Source organism: Geospiza fortis, unplaced genomic scaffold, assembly GCF_000277835.1.
Source record: "Geospiza fortis unplaced genomic scaffold, GeoFor_1.0 scaffold182, whole genome shotgun sequence".
Taxonomy (NCBI): Eukaryota; Metazoa; Chordata; class Aves; order Passeriformes; family Thraupidae; genus Geospiza; species Geospiza fortis.
The window spans coordinates 1,268,391-1,281,079 of record NW_005054367.1 but is presented as its reverse complement, the minus strand read 5'-3'; the positions used below and the strand labels follow the sequence as shown (position 1 = coordinate 1,281,079).

Sequence of the window (12,689 nt, the reverse complement as noted above, 5' to 3'; positions counted from 1 at the left end):
AGCTTACAATTTCACTGAAGAGCTAAAAAGACTAAAGAGAAGAGCCAGATGATGCCAGTAAAAGGCAGGTAGCACATCTGATTGACCAGGCTTAGTGTTGTAAGAAATCCATAAAAACAGGATGGAAAATCCTGAATTCCCACCATTTCAATGAGGGAAAACCCAGCTACACCAAGATGGGATGTGCAATTGCATAGTGGCAACTCATTGAGTCACTCTCTATTTTTTTTGCTAAAACCATCTTCATTAGGAAACAAGTATGCCTGTCAATTAACAGGCCAATGGGTCCTTCTACTTTTTTTTCTGTAAGGAACACAATGAAAGCATCAATGTTTGCTGTACAAAAGCCATCCTTACCAAAGGGAGTGGGATTGTTGAGTTGGACCCTCCGAAGCACAGGGGACCCTCCTGAGACTTGAGTGCCAAACCTGGACAGGGAACCTTGCTGTCAGTGCATGCAGAGAACAGAAGTGTCTGAAATCACTGCAGAGTTGTTTAAAAGTGGAAACTGATCTGCCTGCACTGGAGTGGCTCTGAGGTAAGGCATGGCCTACACTATGAAGTACAATATTGGTTTATTTTATCTGTCTCTTTTCTTTTTTCCCCAGTTTTTTCAGTTGTCTCAGACATTTCAGAGTAACCAGATGCAGTGCTGGGGTTCCCCAAAAACCAACCCTTACCCCTCATCCCAAGGTGCAGACACCATTTGCTGTAGGGGAGGGTTTAAACATTCCCCTGTTGACCTCAGGGCTGCATTTCTCCTGGTGCAGGTAAAGGGCCAGGGAATAATGAGCTGTGGGTGATGAGAATTGTCACCATGTGCCAGTTGCCATCTCCACAGAGCCAGATGAGGCTGCACTGGGTGAAATTCTACAACTGCAAGCCCAGAACAGAGACTGCTGGCAGACTTCAGCAGTCTTGTAGTGCAGATTATTTTCTAATTGTGTTGGCAGAGAAAAATATATTGAAGTTCTAGAAGCAGATATTGTGCTTTGACTGACACTTTGCTGGCCTTCTCATTATATCACAAGATGGAACAGGTGTGTGTGTTGGCTGCAGCCCATTGGTATTTAATTCACTGATTTGTCTGACAGTATTTTGCACTGTACCTGACAATGGGTGGCTCTGGTTTTGGTCCTGTCACCTGCAGGAAGATTGGACAGCCTTTCACAGTCATTTGCATAGGAATTAATTTAGGTTGTAAGTGTCCAACCTATTAAAATGAATTTTTGCTATTAGAATCAAGATAACACCTTAGTTCTCTGTGTTATGAGATTATGTTTTGCAAACTGATTGGATTTTCAAATATTTTTGACTAGTTTCCTTTGGCAACCTCTAATTTATATGCTAACAACAACTCTTCTCAGCAGGAGAATGCAATACCTCATGCATTTATCAGCTTTCCTGCTGCTTTTCTACACAACACAATCTATGGTATTGGTAGAGCAGAGCAGTGCACTGGCCAGCTCCCAAACAGATGTTACAAATCAAAACTACTCCAGTCATTTTCAAGGCACATGAAAACCTCCCAAAGAATAAACATGTCCCCCTAAAACCAAACAATTGTTCCTTACATATCATTGGAAGTCATGGTATAGCAAGAGCCATCCTGAATTTTTACAGAAGTCTAAAAAAACTGAAAAAGTATTTCTAACAGAAAGGCATCTGGGAAATATAATTAGTGTAAAATTTGCCATGGTAAAACCAAAACCCCACCTACCTTACAGACAAGGTTATCCTGGTACTCTCCCCACATGTTGTTGTAAGCTGCTATTTCTATGGTGAGCTGCTGGAAAGCTTCCAGAGTTCCTGTGGAAGGTTGGATATGGAAAGCTGCTCCCTTCCCCTGGGACAGCAACGCTGCTGCAAACTCTGAAGGAGCAGAGCAAAGAAGCATTTCATGAATTCAGAGGAAATGGAACAAAGTTAGTGTTTCAAAGAATACATAGGACCACAATTTTAGTTGCCTTTAATCAGCTTAACCTCACAGACTTAGAAACCCTGGGATCATTTACTCAGCTCATCTTTATACCACTTTACCCAAGTTCCCTTCTGCAGTGGGTCTTACTCTGTTTTTTAGACTAAGTGTCTATTTGCCCAGAATATTTTACAGCAGGACAACCCTTCCAACAACCTGATCCAGAACTCTTTGGGATATGCAAGGCACTAACTGGTTACCTGAAAAAATCTGAGAAAAACAGGCTGGGATTTGTGTTGACTGTTTCTTGTTTACTAGCAGCTGCCTGTTTACCTCAATGTGCTCTTCCATGCAAAGAATTAATTACAAAGAGCAAAGCCTTTCCACATTCTGAGTCACCTAGGCCTGCATGGAATCTGTCAGAACAGCATTTTTCTAATCTTAAGCACTAATTCAACAGCTGAAAAGCTCTGTCTGTGGAACAGATACCAAACTCTATGGCAAGGTACCAATATGTGCAAGTTTTATTTTGGATACAGAAAACACATCCACACTTCACAGCTTTTTGCTCCCATTTCCTCCCTCCCTCTCTCCCTCAGTCTCATGTGGCTGTAAATATTATCATTTTTCAGTACAACACATCAGAAATGACAGATGGGGCTGTGCTGTAGCTTTCCACAGTGGGGAAGGTATGGTAAAGGGTTTGAGGGAGAAAAGCTTGCTGCACTGGTACTGGAAAACTGTGTGGGAGAGAAATAGCCAAACATTCTGCATGTCATCCATCCCATGTGCTGGGAGTGTTCTGGGAGTGGACTGTCACCAGAATTACCAACTTTGTTTCATACTGTTGTTTGCAAGAAAAAGATGAAGAAGAGAGAGAAAGAAAGGGGGGAGAAAGGAGAAAAAAGCAGAAGAGGAAGAGATTGACCTAATGCTTATACAAGGTGGGCTTTCAAACTCAGGAATGAACCGAGGAATTAAGTAATTTAACAGTTTAGACTTCACCAGATACTCCAACAATGAGAAGATGTGCCTGACTGGCACATTTAGTGCTGGCATTCAGCTGGCTTTCACCTTCTCTCCACTGAAGAGATTATTTTCATACCTGACTTTACTTTCCTGGCTGCATGCTCTGTGACAGGCCCCCTTTTTTTCACCAGGTAGCTTGGAGAGCATGAAAAAAAAAAATTAATCTGATTTCAGGTTTAAACCAGATCTAAATTAGCATTTGAGTCATTATGCAGAACAGAAGGACTCACGCGCAGGCTCCTTGTTCTGGAGACACCAAACAGGCACTAAAATACTCAGCTTCCAGTGTGAATGGAGCACTGATTGCTGTGTGATTTGTTAGAATCAGCTGATGCTTTACAACATCTTTGACTGCAACTTCAGACCCAAAGTCCAAAAGAAGCTCACATGGGCTTTGTGGCATTTCTCCTTCATCACTGCCAGAAAAAATAACAGTAGTATTTAGACATGGGTCTTATTTTCTTATGCCACAGATGATTTCAGGAGATTTAAAAATGTGCAACATGTAATGTGGCTGTGATGCACAGTGTAAAAGGACCATGCAGGCTATGACTTTTGCCATCAGCATTTTCTGCTTTTCATTTTTTCACTTCTACCCCTATAAGGATTTCTTTGGGGTCAGATTTTTATCCTGTATAACATGCCAGTCTACCAAATTAAAGACATATTTACTTATATGAAAAGATATGAAAAGATATAAAGATAAGCATGTTCCAAAATACAGTCATCATTCTATGTATCAGAAAAATGAAACAAAATTCAGTCAGATATTACTTGTCAGCTCCACTGCCAGAAGGTACTGAGTATGTGACATGAAGTCCCTTCACTTTTCCAGAAATGCTCAGGAAGAGGGGTTCAGTCATGTCTTCTATGCTACAGCAAAGTGTGAGGTCTTTCAGCTCACCCTGAAAAGCAAAGAATCAAGTTTCCTTGTGAATGAAGCATGTATCACAGAGGCAGACTCTTTATGGTATTTATTTTTAAAAGGTGTGCAAAATTCCCCGGATTAAACCCAGAACAACAGAATTATGAGAAGTTTTACTGAATCGTTTTCAGTGCATTTTCTGCAGCATCAGAGCTGCTTAGAAGGCAGCACTGAGGTAAAAATTTGTGGCTGCTTCTCAGCTTTGTACCTGCAGCTGTCTGTGAGCCTAAAACTGCTCCATTACTGATTTCTGACATAATTCCTATGCTCCAAGCATTGAATCATAGAATCATTTAGGTTGGAAAAGAGTTCTAAGATCACTGAGCCCAAACATTAATCCAGCACTGCCAAGGCTACCACTAAACCATGTTCCCAAGTGCCACAGATACATAATTTTAAATAATAACTCTGATAGTGCTGAACACCTACTTTTAAGCAAATAAATGAAACTTAAATCTCCAGTGACTGTAATGGGAACTAAGACACCATATCTATAGGAAGATCCTGTATTTAGCTGCTTTAGCTCAGCTATTTGAATGCCCTTGTAAAGTATTTTTCTGAATTACTGGAGTCTGTAAGCTCTACTTTTAGGGGCTCTGTAAGGCCCTTTTAAGTTTTCAAATATCAAAATGTTATGAGCCTAACTGCATTCAGAAAACCAAATATACACTGTATACACTCTGCTCCATATCATTCCAGATAATCCAAAGTGAGGATTTGTATGCTCCAAGAAGAGTGATAAGCATTAAGAGCAATTGTACAGGACTTCAAGAAAGGAAGAAAACAGGAACAGCTGAGATATAAAGAAACAGGGTAGAAACTGCACACCATGTTCACTTCTTTAATTCTTGCCTTCAACTGTGGTACCTCTAAAGCAAAGCCACTTCAGAGATATTGTATGGGAAAAAGAGCACGGGGTTTTGTACACAGAATTCCTTCCTTTTGTCAGATGGAGGTGAGATGAAAATACTTTTATAAAAGTGCATCAGTTTGTAAACTTACCACAGTGTTAGCTGACAGCTCTATGCAGAATTCCCTCTCTTCATTTGGGCCTAAGGTGCCACTGGCAGGGGACACCACGATGGAGCAGGAGTCTGCCTGGCTTCCAATGGGCTGCCAAACAGAAAGGACACTCAGCTCATGCTGATTCCCTCACCCTGTCTCTTCTGAAAACACCAAGCTATTCTCAGGATTAGGACACTCTCAGGCAGCAGCACCTACAGTTTGTCAAGACTGGCTTTACAATTCCCCATGATAAGATGCTCATGCCTACATTCACTCCAGTAACTTCAGGTGCCCAGCTGAGGCTGCTGGGCTGGGAGCAGAGCCACTCCCATCCCTCTCACAGTCTCAGGCCTTTCCAGGATGAACCAATCTATCTGATATCAGAGCAGAATCCCTGATGTGCCCCATCTCTCCACTACAGAGGTGGGGGAGACACAATCCTGGTGTTGGCACCTTCCCTAAGTGACCAGCATGGAATGTACCCAGGGCTTCCACTCATTTCTTCACACATCAACATCACACATCAGGAAAAATGCTCTACATATTCCTCCCAGGCTGCAGATGTTCCAAAGTGTCTTCCTGTAGGTCCTATACCATGCACATGCTCTGTTAGGATCCCTTGGGCACCTGAGGACATCTGGAGTGGCACTGAGTGCTTTTATGTAGAAATTTGAGCTGAACTCTGGATGTCAGATGTGATGGATGCCAAATCTGAATGACCAAGGCACTGACAAATTTCCATTGACTGAAAAGAGAGTTCAGACACAGCTTAAATACTGACACTAAATCTGGGGCTCCTACTCTGTAAGCTGAATCCCAGCCAGAATGTGAAATTTAAGCAGAATTCAGACACAATTCAAAAGCACCATAATTTCTTTGTTTTCCTAAATTAAGTGCAAACCCTAAACTGCTATGGTACTTTGTTTAATACCCTGGTATCTTTACATACTATGACCCCTCACATCTGCTCATCCATTTTCCCAGGGATCCACAGACAGAACATAATGACATCAACTGGTAATTAATCTCTTAATAAAGGTCTAAAGCTGAAGTTCTGCTCCCAAGCCAGTAAAACAGAACACTCAAAAGATACATCAGAAAAGCTTTTAAGAATAGTCATTATTTGTATTTCCTACAGAAATTGCAACTTCCATCCCTGCTGTATTCTTCACCCATTAGAAGAGCATTTACCTTTCCCCATAAGTATTTTGCTGGCAGCAGTGTCTGGTTAAAAAGTTTATTGGTTGCTTTGACAGGAACTCCAGTATAAATTTCATTGAATACTAGATGACTAGTTATCAGGCACACTTGGGGGGTCTGAACTTCAACAAAAACAGGAAGATGACTGGAAATAAACACACAGATGGTCTATTGTTATTGTTAATGAAACATGCTAGACATAAAACAGCATGCTGGGAAGAATGATGTTTATGTTTATTTAGCAATATTAGAAATTTGATAGTTCATTGATAGGTTACACAACCCCACTGTGAGTTCATAGTTTTGTTGTAGGAGAGAAAACTACCTGAAGTGAAAACCAGATGTGAACCTCAGGAAAAACAAAACAAATGTTGCTTTTCCTCCTTACCTTCCTTCCCCATTTTGCACCTCCAGTTCCAGCACTGTCTGGAGACGCTGACACTGCAGTGATGTGAAGTGAACTGAAACTGTGCACAGACCCAAAGGAGGAATTTCTCCAGCTGATGGCTGGATGGTGAAGGTGGATACCTGGGAGAGGAGAGAGGGAACAGAAATTTTTTTAACATGTGCAAAGCAAGGGTAAAATGTTGAAGCCACACAATCTAATCAGGGCTCCCAAGTGTCTAATTTTTCCTCAGATGTGTCCTTTCTCTCTGCCCCTCAAGTCCCACCTGGGCTGATGTTAGGAAGCACAGTGGCAGCTTTGGGAAAGCCTGGCTACACAAGGAGGCAGGGCCTTGCTTCAGTCAGAGCCAAGGGCACAGCAGGGTCAGCTGTGCATGGACTGACAGGGAACATGAAGGAGAAGGAATCAGCCTCAGCAGCAGCACCTGCTCCCAGGCAGCAGCAAGGTGCCACAAGTGAGAAAGGTTCTTGGACAGAAGGGTGAGGAAGGAGGGTTGGGAGAGTGGACACAGGAAGAGCATCAGCAAGGAGTAGGGGCTCAGATTCTTGTCCAAGATGCTGATGTGGGTGTGAGGGAGGAGTGTTCAGCAGTCTCAGCTCTACTAAAGCCTTGAACTCTTACTTATAGCAGCAGCAGCTGAAATAATTGTCATTCAGGAAAGAATCTGTGTCTCTTTGGATCAGGCTGGCAGGGGATTTGTAATAAAGGGAAATAGAGAAAAATTGTAAAGAAGCATTCAATCTCAAAAGAACTCATGCACTTATGAAACTGTGCTGGACTAGTTTTGTAAGAAGTCACAACAATTAGAACTTCTGATAGCTGGAATGAATAATACAACTCCTAAGCAGAAGAAATAAAATAACTAAGGAGGGACTACAGCCAGCTGTAGCAGTGACTTACCTCTTCATTCCTTTGAGCTAGGAAAACCTGGCTTTCTTGCATCCTCCACTGTGCTGGCACCTGAGAGAGATTATTAATCTCAAAGGTCCTTGACACAGTCTCACCCTGCTTAGTCAAACCAAACCGGAGTGATGGAACATCAATACAAAGAAATGGACCCTAGGACAGCAGAAAGGAGACATCAGAATGGACACCTCTGCCAAAACTGCCTCAGTAAGAAACATGTCATTATCTAGGATTAACATTTGATTTCACAGAGAACATCAGAAAGTAAATGCACTGTGTAATGCAGAAATATTCTGTGTGTCATGGGAATATCAACATTGACTCAATAGTCACTACAGCAAAAATAACTCCTGTTTGTCACCACTTACGATTTCTCAAGCCACTGAGAGGCAAAAAAAGCTTTATTTGGACAATGGCCAGGCCACACAGCTCATCCTCCTGCAAGCCTGAACTGCTCCTTACCTTAAAAGCAGCCTCAATATGCAGCATAACTGGCTCTGGACACAGCTCAACATGACATGGCAGGTTACGGCTGATGACCCCGGGTTTGCTCCCAGAAATTGCCAGGACAAATTCACAGCATTTATTCACATCTAGAAGAGAAAACACCAGGCTCCTGTCTCACTTTTATGTAAAAAAACACCTGCTTCAAGCATGAAGCTACTGAAATCAAGTTAAGTCTCCTGCTGGTTCCACAGGGCTGGAGATCAGGTAATTTTTCAGTTGGCACTATAGTGCTCTGTGACTATCATAAACTGATATAATCAATTACTGTCTCTTTCATTAATTACAGCTTTCAAGTCACAGAAACTTTACCTATGACACCAGTACGAGGTTCTACTTCGATGATCTCACAGTCTGTGATTTTCTCCCATGTGTACTTGATCAATGTTTTACTGTTGTTCCACAGCTGAAACAATTAAAATCAATGAGACAATTAAAATCAATGAGACAATTAATGCACTTTAAGCTTTCAGAGCAGCAAGTCAATTTGCTGAGAGCACTGATACACTGCAAACTGGGTTTTGAGTCATCATTTATTTCACAGTGTCTCCTTCACATAGGTGAAGGTGTTCCCTCAAACCTGAAGAGAATCCATTAACAATTAATTCCAAGAACATGATCATATTTGAGACTCTTAAACTTCCCCTCTATTTTTCAAAAATGTAACAGAATTTCTAAACATAAACTGAAAATCTTTTGAGTGCAGCTTTCTTTTTTTTTTTCCAAAGGCTCTGTTTGTGAGGGACATGCAAGCTCTTGAAATGTTTGGCCTGCTCTTCAGATCTAGTCAAAACATTATTTCTTAACTACAGCGAATAACTTTGTTCTCAGAAGAACAATTATCTCTAAGCACAGTTCAAATTCTTATCTTTTTAAGACTAAAAAACAACAATTGGAAACTGCAAAGGATGTTGTTATATCATCAGTAAGTGGCTTAATTACATCTATCACATGTGTAGTTATACTGGGTTACTGGGAAGTATGAAATGGCTGCCTTAAATTAAAAAAAAAAAGTTCTAGGGAGAGAAATCTTAAAACCAAAGGCTGATTAGCAGGATCTCTAAGAAAAAATGGGAAAACTATTAACTGGGAAATGTCTTCCTGCCTGGCTCTTGCCAACAAGCCTTTTTTTCCCAAGTGAGTCTAAGATCAAAAGGATCCCGATCTGTAGTGAAGGGGATGCTGTGTGAGGGGACAATTGCAGCAGCATTCTGTCCCAGAATGGCCAAAGAGAAATTACCAGAACCTGCAGGAAAGAATAGCATCTAGTAAGCTGCAGCATGTGTGATTTTTGTAGCTCTTCTGTACTTCCTGTAGTTCTTTACATGAACAGTGCCTTAGTTATGAACTAATTTAATCATCCATTGACTATTTCTCCCAGCAGGAAAACTTTTACACTACAGGAGTGACAAAGTGATAAGCAAGAGGTTAGTGACCCAAAAAAACATTGAGAAGGGTCAAACTCTGTGGTATCAAACTGGAGAGATGAAAAAGGAACAAAGGCTGCTGCCTGGAGTGAAGGGCTGAGCAGGCTGGGTAGGGCACTTGAGTGCAGACCCTTCTGGATCCATGGCCTCCTTTAAAAACATTTCATGAAAACTAAAATAACAATGACTGTCTGATATCTTCTAATAATACCTATGACATCCAGTGACACAAAGCACATGACAACAGTGAAGTGAAAAGCACACAAACCTTAAATTTTTTCTTGACATTTACACCAATGAAATTTTCTCCAGGGATAATAATGGCATATGGTTCCAGAAGAAGATTGTATGGTTCTGTTGAGCCTTTAACTTCAATTTTCAGTGCTATTACATCCTCTACTCTGCATTCTGGGATGTTTTGAAGCATCCTCTCTTCTACTAAACTTTGGGAGGAAATATGGTAGAATCATTAAATATGTTAAACCTGTGTTAAATTGGATCCTGTCTTTTAATTGTCAGATCAAAACTGATAACCATCACAACTTTCTCAAGTACAGACTGCCTGTGGGCAATTAGCTCAGCCAATTAAAAACTTCATTATACTTTAAGGTATTCTAGTTGTCAGAGTCTGTCCATGAACAAGTATATAAGTGAAATACTGCTGTGACAAGGAGTAACAGCAGGAAACCCTGGAAAATAGGCGGACAAAATGACAGTATTATCTTTTTCCAAGAGAGGAAAAGCTAGGGCCAGGCATGTGTCCAGGCATGGGGGAGGATATCAGAGATGCTCTTTGTACCACAACTACTTGTGCAGATAATATTCTTTATACTTGTCAATCCATCATCACCAGAAAGAAGAAAAATCTCAGTAACTTAATGTAATAGCACAGACAAATTGTGGCAATATATCTTACTGGGAAATGTTTCTCAGCTTACCAAGGTGATTCTGGGGTGTCCCTCACTACCATCTGCAGCACACTGTGGTAACTCTTCAACTGCACAGATGAAGGAGAAAAGGATTTTAGTGTCAAGTAATCATTTATGTTGAAGATCAAAAAAGATTGAAAAGTGGTTTACATGTAAAGGATAAATGATCCTGATGTTGGTAAGGGGGACTATTTACAGACATGAACGAGATGGGACTGCTGTGGAAAGCGCCTTGAGCTGTTTATTTTTCAGCATCAGTCTCATTACATGATTACGACAATGGGAAGATGCCAGCAGCTCACAATCCAGGCAGCAGGCCCAAAACAATTAATGTTACAACTTACTTTATAAGCTTCTTGACCAATCACACAAAGCAAAAGCACATTGACAGTAGGTCTATCCAATCACTATAAGCACACGTACCTTTGGTTAAACAATGCTTGCTTATTTCAAATACAATACCTGCTTGTAAGCCTTAAAACACAACCCACAGAGCTCCATTATTAAGCTTTAACCTTCCTAATATCTTGCTAGATAAACTTTCTGCAGCTTAGAGAGCTACTCAGACAAGCGTTAATACACAGACCATTGTTCTATTTGACCTTGCTTTTTCCACAGTTTAAATAATTTTTCTGCTGACCTATCTCATGGCTGCTGCTTTAGCTCTACTCATAGTTCTGCTGTATCTGAGGCCTGCCTTTTGCAGCTTTCCCCAAAACCCTTGAATTTTCCCTCTAATTTTGTGAATTCCCATAACCATCAGAGTACTAAGCTCTGATAAACAATATTCAAACTCTGGAGTTACTAAAAGAAAACATGTTTGACTGCAAAACATTAAGCCAGATTCTGATCTCATGGTGTATGGTTCCAAGAAAAATACTCATTTTTGACATGCCTGTTATTATTTCCCCTGTATATTGCATACTACACACAAGCATCTGCAAAGGCCCCTCAAATTAAGCTCAGTACTGCTGTACTAATTGAGAAGTTTCTTCTAACTGCTCCAGAGTATTCAGCTTAATTGACCATCAATCTGATCTTGAGTAAGAAACATGGCTTTTCCATCATGGGAAGAGAATGCCTTCTGTATTCTAATGGAGGAGGGGAAAGAAACACAGAAGCAGGCCTTAAATCTGAAGGGCTATGCAAAAGCTTCATTTGTTTGTAGACAGACACTAATTTTGATGTATATTTTAGTTCAATATATATTCTATGAACTAATTATTTTTAAAAAGCCAGGTAGTTTCTCTTCCATACATACTTGAGGTATTTCTTATGTCTGCCAATCAACACTGCATGGGACATTGCCACTCTTGGGCTTTCTTTGGATCAGTGAACTCATGCTCCTTATTTACAGGGGAGCAGAAACTGAGAGAACAGCATTCTCTGGGATAACTGAATTCCAACATCCTTGCACCCCTCTTACCCACAGCTGCACACAGCATTTCTCTGCCAAAGGCTCCCACTATCCCCTTAATTCACCACTCAGCTGTTCATAGGACCCATTTCAGGCCAAAAAAAAACTACAGCTGGAAACAGTTTAAATAATCAGTGTTTGTTAACCAACTTATTTAGGCTGGAGTAGGTACAAGGCACATCCCCCAAGAAGAGGGGAAGGGTCAGGAGCTGGTGGAGGAGCTGATAGAGAGTGAGGGTGGTAACTACACCAGCCAGCACAGCTGCAGTATGAGGATGTGTCCACAATTTCAGTGTAAAATTAACTGTGTCCAGTCAGTCCCCAAAATTACATGAGATCAGAAACTGTCTCACATTTTGCAGTCAAAACATGTTTTCTTTCAGTAACTTTCTACATTTTGAACACAGTTTATCAGAGCATAGTACCAGCTAATTAAATTTAATTTAGAAAAGTTGCACAGCAAGGATTTTATGACTTGAATACACAGCTGGAGTTTGTAGATAGGAAGGAATCACAAGCCATACCTCCTGTGGAGCATAAGTGAGAATAAACTCATGATCTGCATAGGGAAGCAAAACTCCCTGCTTAGGATTTAGGGAGAAGGCTGACTCTGGGTCTTGATTGTTATTGACCTCTGTAAAGTCTGCAGTTTCTTCTGGTATTAATGGTTTCAGATTAGGCTTTGTTATCTGCCAGAAGAAGGGAAGTTCTAGGTTGCTGCAAAGAAGTCAATAAACAACAGAAAAGCTATGATTAAAAAATCAGGTATTTTTGAGTAAAATATATTAAGAAAATGTTCAGATTCTTTTTCCAGGTAGGAAATTCCTCTCTTTACAGATTACAGGGGTTTGACTTCCCAGTTTTTGTGAGTCACAAAGCTGCTGAGGCATCATAGAGTCAGAGTATATAAATCATACAAAGAACATGCTAATACGTGAAAGTAAATTCCATAAATGTGTAAGATATCTTAATGCTTTCTTGCCTTATTTGAACTTGTCATGTAATCCAGGTTTTAGAAACTCT

General features: G+C 40.7%; 1 protein-coding gene across 1 annotated transcript in view; it reads right to left on the bottom strand.

Moving 5' to 3' along the window:
- The window catches only part of DLEC1 (DLEC1 cilia and flagella associated protein), a 33,147-nt gene that overhangs the window by 9,914 nt on the left and 10,544 nt on the right, over window positions 1-12,689 (bottom strand). The window contains exons 14-28 of the mRNA XM_005424353.2: window positions 12,191-12,383; window positions 10,259-10,317; window positions 9,589-9,763; window positions 8,206-8,299; window positions 7,852-7,982; window positions 7,384-7,542; window positions 6,466-6,605; window positions 6,069-6,222; window positions 4,875-4,985; window positions 3,722-3,852; window positions 3,178-3,363; window positions 3,024-3,082; window positions 1,721-1,872; window positions 1,110-1,213; window positions 358-428 (exon numbers count right to left, since the gene is read on the bottom strand). Of these exons, the coding sequence (XP_005424410.2) occupies window positions 358-428; window positions 1,110-1,213; window positions 1,721-1,872; window positions 3,024-3,082; window positions 3,178-3,363; window positions 3,722-3,852; window positions 4,875-4,985; window positions 6,069-6,222; window positions 6,466-6,605; window positions 7,384-7,542; window positions 7,852-7,982; window positions 8,206-8,299; window positions 9,589-9,763; window positions 10,259-10,317; window positions 12,191-12,383 (1,919 nt within the window). The remainder of the gene's footprint in view (window positions 1-357; window positions 429-1,109; window positions 1,214-1,720; window positions 1,873-3,023; window positions 3,083-3,177; window positions 3,364-3,721; window positions 3,853-4,874; window positions 4,986-6,068; window positions 6,223-6,465; window positions 6,606-7,383; window positions 7,543-7,851; window positions 7,983-8,205; window positions 8,300-9,588; window positions 9,764-10,258; window positions 10,318-12,190; window positions 12,384-12,689) is intronic.